Here is an 18,912-nt window from a genome sequence, read left to right as displayed (position 1 = left end):
AGGATGAAGCTGTAGTTTCCTTGCCTCCTTCAGCAAAAAAGTCCAAAACTCCATCTCCAGGGCTGAAAGCTAAGCCTAGGTGAGTGTCTCGGAGAAAAGAAAGTTGCAACTTGTGTTTTTTTTTTTTTTGTTTTTTTTTTCTGGTTTTTGTTTTGTCTCCCCTGGGGTTTTAATGCAACTGATTTTGAGGTTTATTCCATCAATTATTAAATGGAAAAAAAAATCTGTTTTGCCACCCAGTAGTGAGGCTGGTTGCCCAGAGTTACAGCACTTTGGAGTTGTAGAGCGGTGGTGTTCCGTTACTGGTTTGGCTGCTACTTTGGTGTGACTCTTTCTCTCTCATCATTGATTTAATCCAAATACAAGATGAGCATGCAGTTATATCACAGAGTTTAACTTCAGCTGTGTAACCAGAGCTCACCAGATATGTAGCTTTTCATAATGAGGATGGTGACTTTTGTGAAAGATCATGTGAATTTGACTTCACCTTGGCATTAGTAATACCTTTTTCCAGAGCTTTACAGGACAGCATTTTATAGAGTCAATGAGTTGGACTTCCGTAGAGCTACTGATTTAGCTTACTTCCCTATACACCTTTTAACCTACTGCTTTGATGCTAGTTTGTGCAAGTTTTTTTTTCCCTCTTAGTACTTCACAAGCTGACTCTTTGGGCTTTAAATGAACAACCCCTCAGCACTGCATTCCCCTCATGTGTCCTCTTGTCCCCAGTGAGAAGCCCCGAGAAGAACCCATGGAGGAGTCAACACCAAAGGTATGTTTGCCTTGAGGCCCACCTAGATGAAGAGACATGGGGCGGAGAAGAGATGCTGTGGTGGAGTTGCAGAAGAAAGCTAGGGTGGGTTGACCTGCTCCTGCCCTTGAGTGGTGTCCTATGCCTATGCAGTGTCATTTGTACCTGATGTAACATGTTTAGCTCCAGGAGCAAGCTGTAGAGGCAATGGCTGCTGACCTTAGCCTAGTGTGGTCTAGAGTAATTCAAACTTAGCTGAGTTTGTTCAGTGTATATACCCCGTGGCAGTGGTGTGCTGTGCTTGTGTCCAGGAGCATGGTGTGTGGGCAACCAGCCTGGCCTTGTGTGGGGCAAACTCGTGTCTCAGCCTTATGCGTGGTCTGCAAGAGCAAAGGTTCGCTTCCTGAAGGGAAGCAAGTCTTGGAAGTCTACAGACATATTTGTTCAGTTTTGTATTTGAGCTCTAATGATCCTTCCACACTAGATCTGTCCTTGTACTCCTGGCATAGGAGATTGCAACCAGGGTAAATTAACAAGTAACTGACAGCCATCTGTAGTTGCATTTCTTTAGACAACTTGAGCACTTGGAAATATCTATTGATGTGTCCAGGGATAAAAAAATAATCTATGCATTACATGAGAGAAATTAAATTCCCAAAGCAATACTTTTCATTTGGAGTAAGAAATCACATTTTTGACTTGGTCTTGGGGTTATGTTTCCACGGACTAGGTTTAGATTATTTTTAAATTACTTTTTAACTGTCAGTTCAAAGGTTTTGAAACAGTTGCCTGCTGCACAGTGAATTCAAAGCTTTTGAACTACTTTTTTCTGTATCCTCATGCCCTTGGCCCCCTAATTTTTAGTCCCAGGACTCCCATACTTTCTGGTAGGGAAAGAACTGCATGAAACTGAGATGGACGGCTGTCACAATGGGAGTGAAAGATGTTTCCTGGCACTCCTTATCTCTGCTTTTAGCAGGCTCTAGGATAAGTACATGACTGTCGTGGTTTAGGCCAAAATCAGCTACTGGGGACCAGGGGGACCCCAGATGGGACTGACAGATGCTCCCCTCTACCCCTCTTCAAAGAGAGAGGCAGAGGAGGAAAAAGAGACTTATGAGTTTAGAAGGAACTAAACTACTTTAATAAAATATTAATAATAAAATAAAAAAGGAAATAATGAAAAATATATACAAAACCGTATCAAGCTCCCGAGATGACAGTCATGACACCGGCTGGCACTGGGGCAGTCCTAGGCTGGACTCAGTGACGGATGGGAACTGGTTTCCGGATCTGCATTCAGGATTGGGATCACAGGCAGACGAACAGAGTCCTCCTCAGACATCGGCCATTGCAGGAAAGAGAGATCTGACCCTTTGATCCCTCAGCTTTTATACTGAGCATGAGGCAGATGGGATGGAATACCCTGTTGGTCAGTTTTGGGTCACCTGTCCTGTCCACTCCTCCCCGCAGATGGGACCCCACTATTCTTTTCCGCTTCTGACACTCCAAAGTGGCAAATAACAAAGTTGGTTGGCCTTGGGGGTTACAGCAATAAGTGTAAGCAGGAGCCTCTCTGCATACCGTGCCTGGGCATCAGCCATAAACATAGGTCTTATCACTCTGAGAGAGTGAACAGTGTCTGCACAATATGCAGTTAATTTCAGTAGTTAGAAGAGGCCCAGCTAAGAAGCGAAGTTACTGAACAAAATTGGTTCTGTTTTACCTCAAACCAGGACAATGACTTTGCATATTGTAGTTTTAGATCCTGCAACTCTCTTCTTTTCAGAAGGACGTTACCTGGGAAAAGAGAAACAGAAGAAGTTTGGCCAAGCAGAAGACTGAAGGCAGGTATGACACACGAGCCCTGTGCCCACACAGGGTCTGTTCCTGTGTGTACCAGGTGATATTTAGACCATTTCAAGCACTAATGGGGGGAGGGACTGCCCACGGCTGGGCTGTCTGAACAGAACACAGCAAAACAATCAGGAGGCTATAAAGGATTATAATGTCTCAGTGGGAACCTTTGGGTTCCCAAAACAATGAAGACTTCAGAAGCTAACTCTAGGCTGCCAAAAAATGCCCTTGCCTCAGTGATACTGTGTCAGGTTGGCTTTCCCATTTTTTTTTTCCTCACCCAACCATAATCCTCCTATCCTCCAGTGAGCTGGGTTATGAGCAGCAGCTTCTTTCACAAATACCTAAGCTTTTTCAGATATTGTCCCAGTTCTTTTGGCATTGTGTGTCCTAGAGTTTCAGTATGGTCTCTCTCTGTTTGTCCCCTTCCCTCATGCCCGTACATCAGTCTGCTCATGTTCAAAGCTAGTTGCACTAGAAGCACTCAAGTGTTTGAGGACCATATGCAGTCTGTGGCACTGGAAGTTTGTCTCATTTGCGCCCTCCTCCCGCGCTGTCTGCCAACCAAGTGTTTTGTGCAGGTTAATGCCTGCTGCTGGACAGGAGAGTAAATGAACCACATGTGAGGATCCCTGCTGCTGTTCAGGCTGTTCCAGGGCTTCCTTGGGTGTCCTCCTTCAGTCTAGTGGCTCTTATCTTAAAAAACAAGTGTTTAGATGTTGTGGGGTTTGGTTTTTGTTGTTGTGTTTTTTTTTTTTTTTTTTTTTATTGCTTGGAGATAAGAATGGTAAAACGTGATGCAGGACTTCATCGTTACTACAAGTTTCGTTAAGGCCAAATAGCTTGAGGCTACTGGCTGTAGAACAGGGGTAGCAGCGTAGAAGTTGAAGTCGTCTTAGTTCTGTCATTCTGCTCCCTCTAGTGTTTTGTCTGAGAACGAACATTTCTTTCCCTAAAGGAAGCTTTAACGAGAAGAGCTTAGTTCTTTAGTCTTCCTGTCCTTTCGCGAGTAGGAAGGGAAGGGCGTGCTGCGGATTAAGAGGTAATTGTAGGATTTTTTTAAATAGCTGCGATCTGGAGAAAGAAATAAAGGTATTCATCTTGATTGTTGAAAGGCATGGAAAAAAATATCTGGATCCATACAGAGAAGTAATTAGAGAACAAACATTAATGGATCAAATGGATTTTTTTCCTTTTAAATACTTCTGAAATGTTATCTTTAAGTTCATTCATGACTTCTTCCTACTTCGTACTGTTAGTGACGTGTGGAAACAAAATGTCTACTCTACAAACAGGTTAACCTATCTATGTTTATATCTTCTGAATATTCCTCTTAAAATTAAAAATATATAAGTGAAAGAAATAAAGTGTGAGAATGAAATAAGACGATAATAGAGACTAAGAAGGAAAGGAACAAGTATTTCTTAGAAGATGCAGGAATAGCATTTTTAAGCATACACAGTATTCGAGTGTTTACTGTGTAACAGAGTTCATGGGGGGGTTAGTTATCCTCCTTCCCCATATTCTCAATGAAGTTCTATAGGGTGACTGTTCATGATTGTATGTCACTGCCATGTGTATGTTGTCTTGCAGGAAGGACTTATATGACTTTGAAAACTCAGACTCTGCAAGCCATGAAAAGGTAAAGTTGTGGCAGAAGCCGTTAGGAGATGTGCTAAGGTCCCAGCTCAGCAGCTGACAGAGTAGTAACTTGAAGCAGGGGATATCGCCGCAGTAAGGATGGAGGTGCTGTTATAGCAAAACAGGCAACCGGGAATCTGAGGTTCTTGATTTTTTTACTGTATGGTGCTATACATGGAAATATTTTTTTGGGGGTGGTGAGAATGCTCATCACTACTTGAATTTTGTGGTCAGTAACATATGATATAACTAACTGCAATAGAAATTTGAGCTTTGCTTGAGTGAGGCTGTGGGATATCTTTGTGATTGAAGGCCAACCTCTGCATTTTACTGATTATTGCAAGCAGATTGCTGAGCATCCTTTGCTTTGCGCTCTTAGGCTAAACCAGAAGAGACTGAAATCCGTTTTGAGCCACACTTTGCATGTTGGGAATCCCTGGTTAAAGCCAGTCCCCACAAAACTTATGTTGGAAATTCTGCTTGACTTATATTTGCAGACAGTTAGAAAAATCATATAAAAATGAGTTGCTCAGCCTGCTTTGAAACTTTGATCAGTGCAGCTTTTCCCAGGAAGCTGAAAACTTGCTCCCAATGGGGTCGATCAAGGTGGCTTCACCGTACAAACCCTTTGGCTTTTGGCCCCTTCCCTGAAGCGGATGCTGTCACTGCTGCCTGCTAATTCAGAGACCATGGGTGCTGAATGGGACACCCCAGATTTCTGTTATAAACGGGACACCGTCCAATCCTTGCTACTGCCACTGGGTGTCAGCATAAAACTCTGCTTCGTGGTACCCTGCCCCATGTCCCAGCAGCCCTGTCCAAAAGCTGTCCAGGTAAAGTGTGCTGCACTTGCAGCGTGCTACTACTAGCTGTGTTATTGCTTAAAATGATGCTTCTTATGACGTTATTGCTTAAAATGAGCTTATTCATAAAGCAAGGAGAAGAGAAAGTAATTCTGTTTAAGATAACAAATGTTTGTCTGTTATAATTTACGATGCTTTCAATCAACACATCCCACTCCATTAAAAAAGTTGAATTGCTGTGCTGGACTTGTAATCCATTTCTCCTCTAGCTCTTCTGAGTTTTGATAGATATTAATTTTTTAGATAATTTAATGGGATAATTAGACTTTAAGACAAATACTTCTCTTTTAGGTTGCTGAAGCCAAAGGAAAGGTTCTTGGCCAGAAAGTTTCTTCACAAAATCAGAGGTACAGGATCATACGTGCACCGTTGATGAACTTTTTGCTCTGTGAAAGAAGAGTTTATTGCCTTAGTTAAGCTGTTTTAAGTTGGGATCAAAAAGACTATGTGATGTTTCTGATGAAATAGTAGCTGCCAGGGTACCTGTGTATGTTATCAATACTAAATTTAAATAGTACCTGAGAATATACAAATTACTAGAGAGAATAATAACTCCTGTCAGCTTTGACATTAATAAGACTATAACTCTTAAAACATCCCCCTCCCTGATCATATGCCTAAATTGCTGATTAAATTTTTGAAAAATGCTTAAACCCTCTGCCTTGCTTTGGCCACCTCTGGTTATAGCAAACTGCCAGGTGCTTGCCACCTCTAAGTATGTAGCCTATTTTTTCTTTTAAAAGGTCCTAATTTCTAGGTATCCCCAGATCATTACTTTCAGAAACCAACCAAAGAATCAAAACTTGTCTAATGACTGCGCATCAACAGTTTGGTTCCCCTGCTGATCTCTTAAGCATCCCCCCTGCCATTGCTATTTGGCTGTGCCCCTTCTGTGCTGCTGTGATGTGCTATCGCAGCATCTGCTAGTCTAACTCGGGTCTTTATGGGTTACTTGGCAGGAGTTATGAAATGGGAAACAAGAACGAAGAATCGAACAAGCTCGAGAGAAGGCTGGTACGTTGGGTGTGCTTTGCTTGCCGTCTGCATCCAGCTGTACAAATCAGCTGAAGTTTAAGGCTTACCCAGCGCAGACGTGGAGGAATGTGAGCCTGGTAGCCTCAAAATGGCTCACTTGTTGCTGCTGAAAGCAGTGCTCAGGGTGCACCAGGACTGCTAGATCAGCAAGTGAATGTCTGTGTTCATTTTTTCTTGCTGTGTTCTTGGCTGCAGCTCAGGCATGCCATGGCTTTCCTCCTCGTGAGAGCTCTTTTATCTGGATGCACGAGCAGGGGGCTGAGATGAGGATGGAGGGTGCTGTAAAACCTGTGTTGACAAAGTGCAAGCACGTGCCTCTTGGTGTTTTTATACTGCTGGTTTGACAGTTAACTGTTGCTGTTTTGGCAGATTTCTCAGCTTAAAATACTTTAGGTAGTGCACTGTGGGGGAGGGAGAAATGGAATAATTTGGTAGTAAACGATGGGGAATGGCTGCGGGGCTTCTGGGTGGACAGAGGGAGCTGACTAAGCAGGACTCACTCTTAATAGTGTCTTTAGTCCAATTACAGGAAACATCTTTTCTCTGAAAGCAACAATGAAAATACAAGCACTGGTCAGAGTGAAAAAAGCTGGATCCTTGACTCTCAGAAACGGTCGTTGCCAAAATCTGTTGATTATACCCGAAAAAGACCCAGGGTGAGAAGTAAATTAAAAGGTGAGGCTGGTTCCCTGTTGACGCTTAGCTATGCACAACATGCTGTTCTGCAGATAAGGAAGTGGCTGATGATGGTTTGAGAAGGAGAATTCAGCTGAGTCCTGACCCAAGTAGGAAAGTGCAGGCTTGAGGCCGGCGGTGAGGGGTGCCCCATGGAGGAGGTGCATTGTGCACCCTTGAGCTCGAAGAATCAGGCTTCTGTCCCCTTCCCTCCAGTGAATGTACTGGGGTTCTAATCTCCAGGTGGAGATTTGGCACCTAAATGTCTGTGTGGGTGCAGCCTTCTGTGTAATGGGGCTGGAGAGCCCACGGGTGCTGAGCCGATGGCTGTGTTAGTCCTCTTGGACACAGGGAAAGGAAGATCTCTCTGGAGTTGCCATACCTCCTCCCTACAACTTTCCACTCCTTATTTCTCCAGGAATACAATTGACATGGTGAATAAACCTGGAAAAACCACATGGTTTGCAGACCATGGCACTCTGGTCCCCTGTTTATACACCGACAGGCCAATTGTCCTCAGATCGATTTGCAAAATCAGATGTGATAGTCTCTGATAGCATCCTCTGCTCAGGCCTGACCAACAGCAAACCTCCCCTGTGGCCATGCTCCACAGCTGTGCTGGCTGCTGGGACTTCCAAATTCAAACTAAATTGCCCAGAAAGTGTTGGAATCTGTCTGTCCCTCTCATGGAGGATGAGCCCTGCTTAGGTAGCTGTTGGTTTCTGTAGGGATGAAAAAGTAAAAGAAAGATGAAGGAGAAATTGTGCTTTGTACTGTGTTTGTGTAGGAGTTGTTGTTCTCACTCCAGTGCCAGCCTGCACTCCCTAGCTGGGGCTTGGGGGCCACTGGACAAACTGCTGAGCTTGCCTCCTTTTTTTTTTTTTTTTTTTGGCAGCTGCTCTGGATGCAGTGATTTGCGTACGTTTGCATTATCGTTCAGAAGCTTTGTTTGAAAGGGGCTTTGAAGCTTAATGCAAGTGTTGTGAAGTTTTCTCTTGTAAATGTCTTGAAAACCAAACTCGAAACTGAGTTAGCTGCTATTCAAACCTTAGCTGGGTAAGGCATGCAGTCATGTTGTCAGTAACCAGGTAAACTTTTCTCCTTGCAGTGCTTCCAGTGTCTTCCGCAAGTAGCAGCAGTGACTACCAGACAAAGAAGGTGAGGAGCTGCCATGCTTAGGTGCCTCAGATTTAAAAACATTATGTATGCAAACATGTATGAATGAGTAGGAATTAAATAAACTGATGTTATCTTTCTTCTCAAACGTTCTGATGGGCAAATTTGCCTACTAAGTGTTGGTGTACTAGAGGCTGGGAAAACAAAGAGGTCTTAGGAAAACACATGAAACTTCATAGAAACAACTGTGCATGAGCCCTAAGCAGGTTGTTCTAAAACTATAATATTTACCTGTGATAGATGGAAATTTGGGCAGGAATTGGCATGCTTGGTGTGACACCTGCCTTGGCTGACAGAGGTGTCACTCCAACAGGAATGAGTTCAGCTCTAGGGGCATGCCAAGAGCTGGTTGAGCCCCTGTGCTGTTCCTCTGTCCTGTCCTGCCAGTAGGTGCCTTGGGAAAGCTCATGTTCTCCTCCGTGTTTTGCTGGCAATTTTCAGGGCTTTTATTCCAAGTCCTATGCTCAGGTTGAGTCCTGGTACATGCTGTCCTTCTCCACTTTCAGCTATAGCTCTGGGAAAACTGACCATGGGTTATACTCGTGAGAATTAGTGGACCAGACATACATCAAGCAAAATAAAATACGATTTAGCAATGCCATACTTTTCCAGTGCCAAGCTGTTAAGTGCTGTATATCAAATGTTTTGGAAAGGTCCCCACATAAATAGAGAAAGTTTGGGAAAAACCTCTCCAGAACTAGTAGTTGCATTAAAAGCTTTTATTTTCCCCTGGAAAAATTCTCTTCTCTCTTGACTAAAATGCTTTGTTTCTGCTTATGAAAAACTTCCTCGACTGTACACCTCTCATGGCTAAAGGGAGAACTTATGTGTGCATTGAACTTCAGGGCACAGATCTCCTTCAGTGCTGGAGAGAGCTGTCAGTATGTTAGGTATATTTCAGGTGTATCTCTGCTCTTAATGTGTTTAAAAAACAAAACAACAGAATGAAATGCTCCCCCCAAAAAAACCAACCCAAAACCCTACTTCGCTAGTAATGTTTAAACAAAATACATGCTTAGACTTGGTTTTGTTTTAGCAGGGAGCATCGAGGCGAAGAGCTGAAAAGGAGATGCTAAGGAAAAAGAGCACCTCCAGCTCCAAGGAAGACAATTTACTTACAGTGGATCTTGGTGGTATTTCTTTTTAAATCTTCTTCAATGCATTAGAAAAGTTGTTTTGATATGTGTGGGTGTGTGCTTTTTGGCTGGTGTTTTTGGTGGTTTGTTTTTTTTTTTTTTTAATTTTGCCTTTTTCCTTCACGTTTTTTCATAAGTATTCTTCCTTGCGATATTTCTTGTAATGGCTACGAGGGCTGTATATGGTTTGTAGATAGTCTCTTGAGCAGACAGAACATTAGCTGGGGCTAATGAGAGGTGAAGGAATGAGCTTAATTGATAGCCAGAAATGAAACAGCCTTTGGGCTGAGTTTGAGCCTCTGTCTGTTTGTCTGTTCCCTGTGTGAAGAGATAGAGGAGAGGGTGGTGGTTTCTTCCCCTGCCACATATGTCATTAAATTGAGGTTTCTAGTCAATACAAGATTCAACCTCTATTGCCTGTGTCATTTGGCTGGTCTCTCATGCAGATGAAGTGCTCTCAGATGAGCTCAAAATGGGTCCGCTGTCACTTGATGCATCTGCCAAGGGCTATTCCAGTGATGAGAAGGCCACACAGGTGCAGTATGCAACACTTTAAACTCCTCCTAATCCGCTGTCAGGCTACTTCTCATCTAAAACCAGTGCATCGTGTCGCTTTGGTTCCTATAACAAGGCAAAGCCTTGACAGCTTGTCTGCAGTGCAGGGTGGGTACCTTCTTACTGTGTTTTCCTTCTCTCCTTAGAAGTATCACGATGCATCTGGCACATTGTCAAGAGAAGAAGAAAGTTTGAAGCGGAAGGACTCAGGTTCGTTAGTCTTGACAACACAGAAGAGCTGTTTAAAAAGTAGAAATGAGCATTGACAGAGTTGTAACTTTTCTTTCAGAGACCAGTAGGCACTGAGATTTTTTGATATTTGAAGGATACTTTTTGCATAATAAATATCTTCCATTTCTCTGGTTTGTATATCATGACAGGCTATGGCAAGATGCTTTTTTATGTACATTCCCGAGTTCATCACTAACTCTTAAATCCTGTCCTTGATCACAGAGGACCTACTAGTATAGCTACTAAGAGCTGGGGATTTACAAACCCCGTGAGCCAAGACAAAAATATGTGAAATAAGTAAAAGAAGCTCAAAACCTAATTTTTAATGATGTGAAAGTGCAGTGCAACTTCATTTAGAAAAAATAAGCATCTCTGAAAATTGTTGACTTTCTTTGTACCTAAGAATATAGACACAGACCATGATTATAAGCATTTGGTAAATGATGCCTTGTATTACTGCTGTAGCTTTTTTTTTTAGGTAAGTGGTATTTTGGACCTTTCTTTAATGAAACAGAACTTGCACAAACTAATTCAAAACTGCAGCACAGTCTCTATGGTGATTGGAAACAACCAAACTTCACAAAAGTTGAGCAGCAACGGGCTATCTTCATCCTAATATTCTCAATGCTGATGTAGTTCTGCAAGGCTGTCCTAAAGTTATTGTTGTGACTATGAACCGAGTCCCTGAAGCTTTGGACAAAAGCATCCCCTTTCTCATGAGCCGACTATGTGCCCACAATATGCCTCTTACCTGTCCAGCTTTTGCAGAATATACCTTCGCTGTACTAACGATTTTGAGGGAAGATAAGTGCTGGGGACTTAATTTTTATCTCCGTTTACTATACAGTCTTGGAGTTGGAGAGGAGTTGATACCATGTGAAGGCATAACTTGGGTTATGTTCAAAAATTTCAGGTGTGTTCTGTGACTCCATTTGAACTCCTGCTCTGTGAAGCCTAAATCTACTTCAGTGTGCTCCTCATGGTCTGACTGTCCCCCTTGTCCTGGGCTCCACCACCTCCCTCCTTTCTGCCCTATGGAGACTCCAGAGAGGTGGTTGGTCAAACACCTCGCTGAGCTCAGAAACGTGGACATTGAGACAAAGGGATGTTTTTTGCAAGTTTTCCTTAAAATACAGGCTGCAGCCTCCCTCAACCTGTTCTTGGGTTAAAAGCAACTGTATAACAACTCTAGTGAAGCTGCAGAAAAGAAGGCTGTTATGGGCGTGAATAGTTTGTCTCCCTCTTCTGTATTTGTGCATTTTATTTTTTAAGAAGCAGCTGAACTTAGCTTAGGAACAAATGAGCATAAACAGATTGTGGGCTTGGGTTGGGAAAGAGAATTGGAAGAAACTGGACAAGAGAATTTTTTTGTGGTTAGGGAAGTGGGCTAAGAAATGGCCTGTCTTTAAGATGGAGATATGGTAGCTTTCCAGTTATGTGCATAGCACTGGACAGTCTACTTGCCTGCTTTTGTGAGTGAAGAGACTTGCTGGTGAAGTCTTATCCTGTTCTGCAAGTGTGATGCTAGACCCTAAAATGAAGTTGTTCACTTCTCTGCGGTATTGGTAATTCCAGTGGTGGTTTCTGCTTGAGTAGCTGGCAGGTACTGCCACGTACCTTATGCAAAAGAACAGGTCTTTTCTGAAACATCTTCTGTTCTCTTTCTAGGTATATTAAGTGGCACTGTCATTAAAAAGCCTAAATTTTCCACTTGGGAAACAAGTAATTTGTCCTCTGACACTTCCTATGTACAAAGGAAACTTTTTGATTCAGTAGAGAAGGAAGCAGAGATCCAAACAGGTAAAGTCAGGTTGGCAATTAAGGTGAATAGTTTAAATGCTTTCAGCTTTTCTTTTTTGATGGTAGAAATTATAGTCACATAGAAGCTTGAAGAGAGGTATCTGTAGGGACCATATCTTCTCCAAAAGTCAAAATGTAGCAGAAGGCACATATTGCAGCCCTGCCATTGGATACCATGTATGTAGAGGTGTGAATAGGGAAATTTGGGTTCCCTAACTACATTCCACTCAGGAAGCCATTCAGTGATGTCCATGCTTTCTAGTCTTTCTATATAGTAATTGTCCAGAGCTATTAAAAAAAAAAAAAAACTGAAAAAAACATGCAGTTAATGGACAAAGTAACTGCAAAACACTGCTAGCTGTGAATAGAAGGGGTGAGGCTTTCCTTGCAATGAACAAGTAGAAAACAAGAAAACAGTGGCCTGACTCTTTCTTTTCCTTGTGCTGTGCTTGCGCCTCATTATCTGTAAATATGTTGCTCTTTGTGTGCTCGTGCCTCTTCTTCCATGCTGCTTTCTAACAAGTCTTTCTCAGTGAGCTCTAGAAGAGCAAGACTCAGATTCCAGCTCCATAACAAATGTCGTTCACATGAACGACAAACCCTTCAGTAGCAGGAGGGTTTATATTCCAATACTAACTGGGCATACGCTTTCTCCTAGGTCAGGAAATGGATGATAGTGTGGATGATGCATTTTTTTCCAAGATGCTGCGTGAAGACTTCAGTGATTCAGGAGTGATTGCTGCATTTGAAAGCTTTATTGGCCAACTAAAGAAATTGTTCTGGGTAATGTGCACTCTCTTAACATGTGTACCATGTGTGACATTCTCTCATAGTACGTGAAAGTACCTTTTTATCACCAGGGGAGTTGGTGCAAATATCCCATCAATATTTTGTGCCCAAGAGCAGGGTTTTGGCTGCAGTGTCTGTTAGTATGGAGCTCTTAGAAGTATTCTGCACAACCTGTATACTCTGAGAAGTGTTACAGGAAAGCGTAAAGGATTTTTTAATTAGGTTTTTCCTTTTTTTTTTTTTTTTCTTATTTATATGTTGGAACATCAGATTTGGTTAGGCATTTCAAATACTTTCCTCAGAGGGAAGGGATCAAAGCCTTTTGAAAGGTAAACTAGCATAGTGACAGTGTACCAACATTTGAGCTGTGGGTTGTTATCCTCATGGGCATGTATCAAAGAATACAGAAACTCCGTTTTGGAGCACAAAGCAGTTTCACTGTGATATAAGACTATGCAACTTATTTGTAATGAAAAACAGAAAACAATACAAGCTACACCTATTGACTAGAACATGTATAGATCCATAAGGACACTCTTGTGTCTTTCAGATTAATGGTACGTGGAGGTGTTAGTTGCACAATTGGTAGTATATAAGCTGTGTATTCCTGGTTCACTCAACTGTGTACATATACATAAGATGCAGTGCAAGAAACCAACTGCTACTGTTCGTTTAACTATAGCAAGTAATGTGGGCATTAAACCATATTTAATATGAGAGGACAGTATCTGACCCATCACAAAATTTTTTCATGTTTAAAAGCTTTGAACAAACCACACGGGGGCAGACCAGACTCTTACTGGATCAGCACTGTGTATCATGCACCATGACTTTTTTTTGGACCTAGTGTCAGGTGTTTGCCCTAAACTTTTGGCACTAAGTCCTTGAATCAAGGCTGGAAGTGGTTGCATTTAGAAATTGGTTACGATTAAAATGCGCACAGTTTGCATTAATGCTGATCTGAAGTAGTGCTAACAAAGAGCTGGTTTTGTGCAGTTAAGTGTGTTGGAGTACGGGTGATGCTTGCTTCTTTGGCTGGATAACATGACCATGACCTGAAGTCGCTTTGGTTACAGAGAGGTTTGTTGGTGTAACTGGTGTGGCTGAACGAAATCAGTTCATATTTGCAGTATCCTGCCTACGTGTCATCTCACTTCAGTTTAATTTTGATTTAAGATAATTTCTACTAAGCTGAATGGCAGAGGGTGGAGGGATTTGTGTTCCAGGGAAAGGTTTTGCATACTAGACTTCTAGGTTTTTGGCTTGGGCCATTGCTTATCCCTAATGGTGCATCATGTGGCTAGTCCCGGTACAAAAGGATGGAGACCAGTGCACAGAACACCCTGAGGACTTCGGAGAAGAATGTGTCCACCCTGCTGAACCAGATACACGAGTGCAGGTAATTTGTCCACTGCTAGCTGAAAACAGCATCAACTTTGTGTAAATTTTGATTGATATGAAAAGAAATCCCTCTTTGTGAGCGAACCTGACGGTAAGCTACTACACTTACGGTTTGTAAGGCAAAACAGCTTGTGTGTGTCTCTTGCTTTTCTGTAAGAAGAATTTCAGAAACGTAGCTCCTGTGATTTATCCTTGCTTGCCTGTTAAGGAGAGAGTGGATGTATTAATGCAAAGCAATCTTGAGTTAGGAGCAGCTGATGAAGCAGTCCTTAGACTGTCTTCTGATTATCATCAACGTTTGCAGATCTGTTTAAAAACCCTCTTGTCACACTTAGTAACTTCTGTTTGTACATGCTTTAAGAAAGAAGCCAAACTCTGATTTACTAAATGAAGTGGAGGAGAAGAAAAGCAAGGGGTCTGTTATAGACCCCTTTCTGTAGATTGTTTCCATGTGCACAAAATAAATGCCAGTTGGTGGACTTTACAAGCACTCACCAGGTGGGGCTTTAAGAAGGTCCTTTTTCTTTACAGGTTGTCCAATTTCTCAGATAGGAGCTAGATTAAAAAATCAATTTAGTAGTTATGGATTTGTTATAAGCGAAATACAAGCACAGCCCAAGATATAAGTAAGTCTATCAGGTCTCTGTATTTACTACACATTCAGTTTGCAGGATTTAGATCAAACGTAGTATGAAATAATAGCCTTTAAAGTGCAAAATCTTTGCTGTCAGTAGGATATCTATGAGCAGAATCTGCTTGTTGTTAAGGTACATAGAGAAGTTTGTGTTCCAAAACCAAAACCAGGTAATGCTTTGGGGTGAAAAATAAAAATAATAACCTGGAGCCAACCAGAGCTGCAGGATAGTGGGGACACAGCTGTGCCAAATCTCTTCTACCCCAGAAGGGTAGTTTCTAAAGCCACCATCAGATGATGGCTTGGCATCTCACTGCCAGGGGAAATGTGGCAAACCCAAGCAAATAAGGGTGTTGCTGATTAAGGTTTACAAATCTCTGGCATCCTGTGGCAATACTTTATATGTATGTTAAACACGTGGTAGGAAAACCTGTCAGAGGTTATTTGTGTCAAGATGCTGTCTTCAGTTTGAGAAATCTCTGCTGAAATCCCTGGAGGATGGGAGAGTATGCAGGGCAAGTATTGCACTGGGAGCTCTGTTGTATGCCCTGTCCTGGGCCTCTGTTACTGGCTGGTATTTAAGACAGGCTATTTAGCTAAACTCATCTTCAGTTTCACCTGGCACAGCTAGTCATGTGCTCTATGACATACCCGAGAACAAAACTGCCCCACGTAGTCCAGCAAAGACGTTTGCTTCTGCCTAAAGGCAGGTTTGGTGCTGAAGAGATTATCACCTGCCTTGTGCTACTCCACATTAAAGTGTCAAACATGTTTCTGTTCTCCATCACTAGGCTGAGTAAGCTGGAGTCCTTTCAGAAGATTGTTGTTGAAGAGCTTGCCAGTCTTGAGAAGGAAACTCAAATCTTGGCAAACATGGAGAAGGATACAGTGGTGTGTATGACCTCCTGTGCCAGCCAGCTGAGGTACCCCTTCTCAAATAATGTTGGGGTTTTTTTGGGGGGGCCCTTTAGGACTTCTGGAATGCGCAGTTCCTCAAACTGAGTTCTTTCTGCAACCAGCAAAAGCAAAGGTACGTCTCTACCAGCTGTCCTGCATGCTTACAATCCCTCTGATGGTCAAATAGGGCACTAGTTAGGCTGGTGGTACCCTCACTGGTATACAGGGAAGTATTCTTGAAGTCAGTATGGCATCTCTGCTTGGTGTCTGTTGATGGAGCCTTTGCAGCCTCGTGAGGGTTTTGAATTGGGACTAGGGTGCAATAAGGGACTCTTATGCCTGTTCTGCACAACTTCCCATGCAGAGACACCTCTACCAGGATCTGGAACAAGATTTACCCTCTGGTCACATCTGTATCTGCAGGTCAGAGGTGGTGGAAGGAGGCAATCTTTTCCTATATAAAAGATACTGTTGGTACAAATGCTGGGGAAAAAAGCTGCAAAAAGGGGAATCCTGAGGTTCATTTTTATTGGTAAACATGTCTGTTGAAGTTTCTTCAGTAAGTACTAACACTTGACAGACAAACTAGCTGAGCTCACTTTTCTTCCAGGATTCAGTCTGTTGACTCAGCCCTGGGTGAAACAGCCAAGAGTTTTGCTGACACTGTCCAGGATACAATGGTATGTGCAGTACACGGGCAGCTCTGTACGTGTGGTGGACTTTGAGCTGTGGCCTGACTGAAAAGTGTTGGAAGGGAAAAGATGAAACTGAAGTCCTGGGAGGGGAAGGCTTTGGTTAGCTGATCTGTGGGGCTGATTCCTCATGGGACCCACAGTCCTGAGGCATGGAAAGCATTGAGAAAGCAGTGTTTGCCCTGCTAGTGACTTGGGAAAGCGGTGAAAAAGCACTTGCCTAAGGGAGAAGGTAAGGACAAGGACTGTCAGGTGGTGATGCTTCTCCTGGGTTCATATCTCAGGGATTCCTTCATCCAGATGCTGGTTTCTGTGTTGTTAGTGACCCTTAATGCAGTTCACCTGCCCTTGGAGTTGTGTGTCCATGACATCCTGTGGCTAGGACCTCTGCAGCCTAACACCACCTTGTGTGCTTTCTCTCATCTGCTTTTTGGGTCTGACAACATCTAGCCTTGATGCCTCCAAGTTTGACTTCTAAAACGCAAATTTATTAATTTGCCTTGGATCCCAGTTAAATATTCTGTTTAAGTTCTTAAAGTCTTCAGAGTCTAATCACTAACTTACGTCCTCCTTTTAATTTGTAAGTTAAGCTGAATACTCTGTTAACTTTGATACAATGCTTAGTTTCCATCTTGTCCACCCCACCACATATGCATGTACATTTGCTGCTGTTGCAGCTTTTATGTGCTGACCCGATGGTTTTGGTGGCTTGGCATTCCTGTAATAAGACTGGGGGGTTACTGTGATGCGTGCGATGCTGTGCATCTGCACTGCACAGAGCTGAAGAAAGCTCCCCGTGTTGAAGGGACAGATGTGTTGGTGGTCACTACAGTAGACTGGGCCTGGGGTTTTAGAAAAGATGCCAAAAACTGAGGACTTGTTTCCCTTAGTTGTTGAAGCTGATATTCTGAACCTTTTCAGAAGGAAAAGTTTCTATTACGAGCACTGAGTTGCTCCAGGACATGGACCTTTGCCTTATCAGAGGTGCTCCTGATGAAGGACACCTTTAAAGAGGGGCAGGGCTGAAGAAGCAGCAATTGTATCATGGGAGCTGATCATCCTGCAGCACCTTGTTCCAGGCTGGGTGCTTGAGAATTAAAAACTGAATCTAAATGTGCTTCTGGGATCTCTACAGTTTCTTTTCTTATGCAATATAAACGGTTGTATAAACTTCTAAAATGTTGGTGTGTTTTTTTTTTCTTTCCTTCCCTGCAGTATGAACACCCAGTGAAGGTGGCAGTAGAAAACAACGTGTTTATTGTTCCTTCTGACTAGAGAACCACTGAATTCATTACTGCTCTTAACATTTGAGCACCCTATGCAGCATAGAGAAGATGGTCCTGTGAAGGATGTTAATCTATCTTAAATGGAAAGAAAAAAAGGGGAAGAAAATAATACTGATATTGAGCCTTTTTTTGCTTAAAAAGAATACATAATTCTGAATGGTCCAGTTTTCACCCCTGTGTTGATAACATCAAGTTTTTCTGCAAATTTACAAGATGGGTCTGTTAAATATAAAAGAAACAGAAAATGAACTAAATATCATGATTTAGCCACCAAACTGATGCATATACTGCTTTCTTTGAGTGTTCTGCTAATACCTTTATCAAATGTAAAAGCATTTAATTACTGAGTCTAAGTAAAATATGGTGTGCATAGGATAAAAATCTCCTCATTTCTTTCGAATTGATGCACTGTGCATGCTTATGAAAAGGTACTCCAGAGTCCTCTATACCCTGCATGGGGCATGTTAAGGGTAGCCTTTCTCATGTGCATCCAGCACTGTGGGAACTAATGGCTTGAAACCAGAGCCACTCAATTCTGGATTGCAGAGATAAAAGCATAGAGAGATATACCGGGTATTAGCTGGTATGATGGCAAACTAGAGGCTGTGGAAGGCAAGAAACTTTGGAGCACTGCAGAGAAGGTGGCGAGTGGAGCTGAAGAAATTATTTTTAAAACCAGTGACTATTGGCTTCTGGGAGAGTTCAAAGTACAGTGAACAATGTTAAAATTAGATAAACTAGCATCAAAGGTCTCTTGAAAGCAAGTAGCAGATAAACCGTGCTATTTAACATCATCTTCTGCTTCAACAAAGTTCTCTAAATCGCGGTTTCTCTTCACAAACTGCCTTTAATGCTGTAGCAGATTTCACACGTGCTAGTACATCTTAATGAATTTGTGGGAACATAGCATGTTTCCAAGCTCTGTGTTTCTATCTACTTATCTTATAAAACCAACCTCAGATTGTTGTGTGGGTTCGAGTGGAGGGAATCATCCGTTGCACACAAGGTACCTTCATGACAAAAGCCCACTTCTGCAAGGGTTTGTTTCACCACTGAATGTCTTTCGGGGGGCTGAAACTGTTCCTTCTCAAGAAGATCATGCAGAGTAGTGCCAGCACAGAGAACAGTGAGAAGCTGCTGTTGCCATCACTTCGTCGTTTTCTGGAGATTATGCTTAGTCCTTTAGCTTAAGTAGCCCTTACTAGAATTAGTATGAGTCACTCTACCTTCATCCATGTCAAGGGATGGTTGGCTCTTTCCTTCTGGGCTGGTTTAAAAGAAAAGAACTCTTCGTCCCTGCCCTTCCCAAAGCTCCAGGTGCAATAGTCTGCTCTTTCCTATTCACAACGTAAAGGGCTGAAGCTGTGATTTTGCATCCACTACCTTGCACTTATTTCTTTAAGGGCTGGCCTTGCTGACCTGACCAAGCTGCCATCCTCCTGCTGCTCTTCAGTGTCTTTACAGCTGCTGTTTGAATCCAGTCTCTCAAAGCA

At 42.5% G+C, this 18,912-nt stretch overlaps 1 protein-coding gene across 1 annotated transcript in view; it reads left to right on the top strand.

The window, feature by feature from the left end:
- Positions 1–17,437, top strand: part of SYCP2L (synaptonemal complex protein 2 like) — a gene marked incomplete at its 5' end in the record, with an annotated part of 30,814 nt that extends 13,377 nt beyond the window's left edge. Inside the window, 18 exons of the mRNA XM_082499194.1 lie at positions 34–79; positions 730–772; positions 2,541–2,602; positions 4,202–4,250; positions 5,404–5,459; positions 6,072–6,126; positions 6,666–6,822; positions 7,931–7,980; positions 9,035–9,131; positions 9,581–9,669; positions 9,836–9,899; positions 11,589–11,720; positions 12,379–12,503; positions 13,814–13,908; positions 15,336–15,435; positions 15,516–15,574; positions 16,052–16,121; positions 17,349–17,437. Coding sequence (XP_082355320.1) covers positions 34–79; positions 730–772; positions 2,541–2,602; positions 4,202–4,250; positions 5,404–5,459; positions 6,072–6,126; positions 6,666–6,822; positions 7,931–7,980; positions 9,035–9,131; positions 9,581–9,669; positions 9,836–9,899; positions 11,589–11,720; positions 12,379–12,503; positions 13,814–13,908; positions 15,336–15,435; positions 15,516–15,574; positions 16,052–16,121; positions 17,349–17,408 — 1,409 coding nt within the window. The 3' untranslated portion in view covers positions 17,409–17,437. The remainder of the gene's footprint in view (positions 1–33; positions 80–729; positions 773–2,540; positions 2,603–4,201; positions 4,251–5,403; positions 5,460–6,071; positions 6,127–6,665; positions 6,823–7,930; positions 7,981–9,034; positions 9,132–9,580; positions 9,670–9,835; positions 9,900–11,588; positions 11,721–12,378; positions 12,504–13,813; positions 13,909–15,335; positions 15,436–15,515; positions 15,575–16,051; positions 16,122–17,348) is intronic.
- Positions 17,438–18,912: the final 1,475 nt, after the last annotated feature.

Source organism: Vanellus vanellus, assembly GCF_965231255.1.
Source record: "Vanellus vanellus genome assembly, chromosome: 2".
Classification (NCBI taxonomy): Eukaryota; Metazoa; Chordata; class Aves; order Charadriiformes; family Charadriidae; genus Vanellus; species Vanellus vanellus.
The sequence above is the reverse complement of the archived record's forward strand: the minus strand, read 5'-3'. Positions and strand labels throughout refer to the sequence as shown.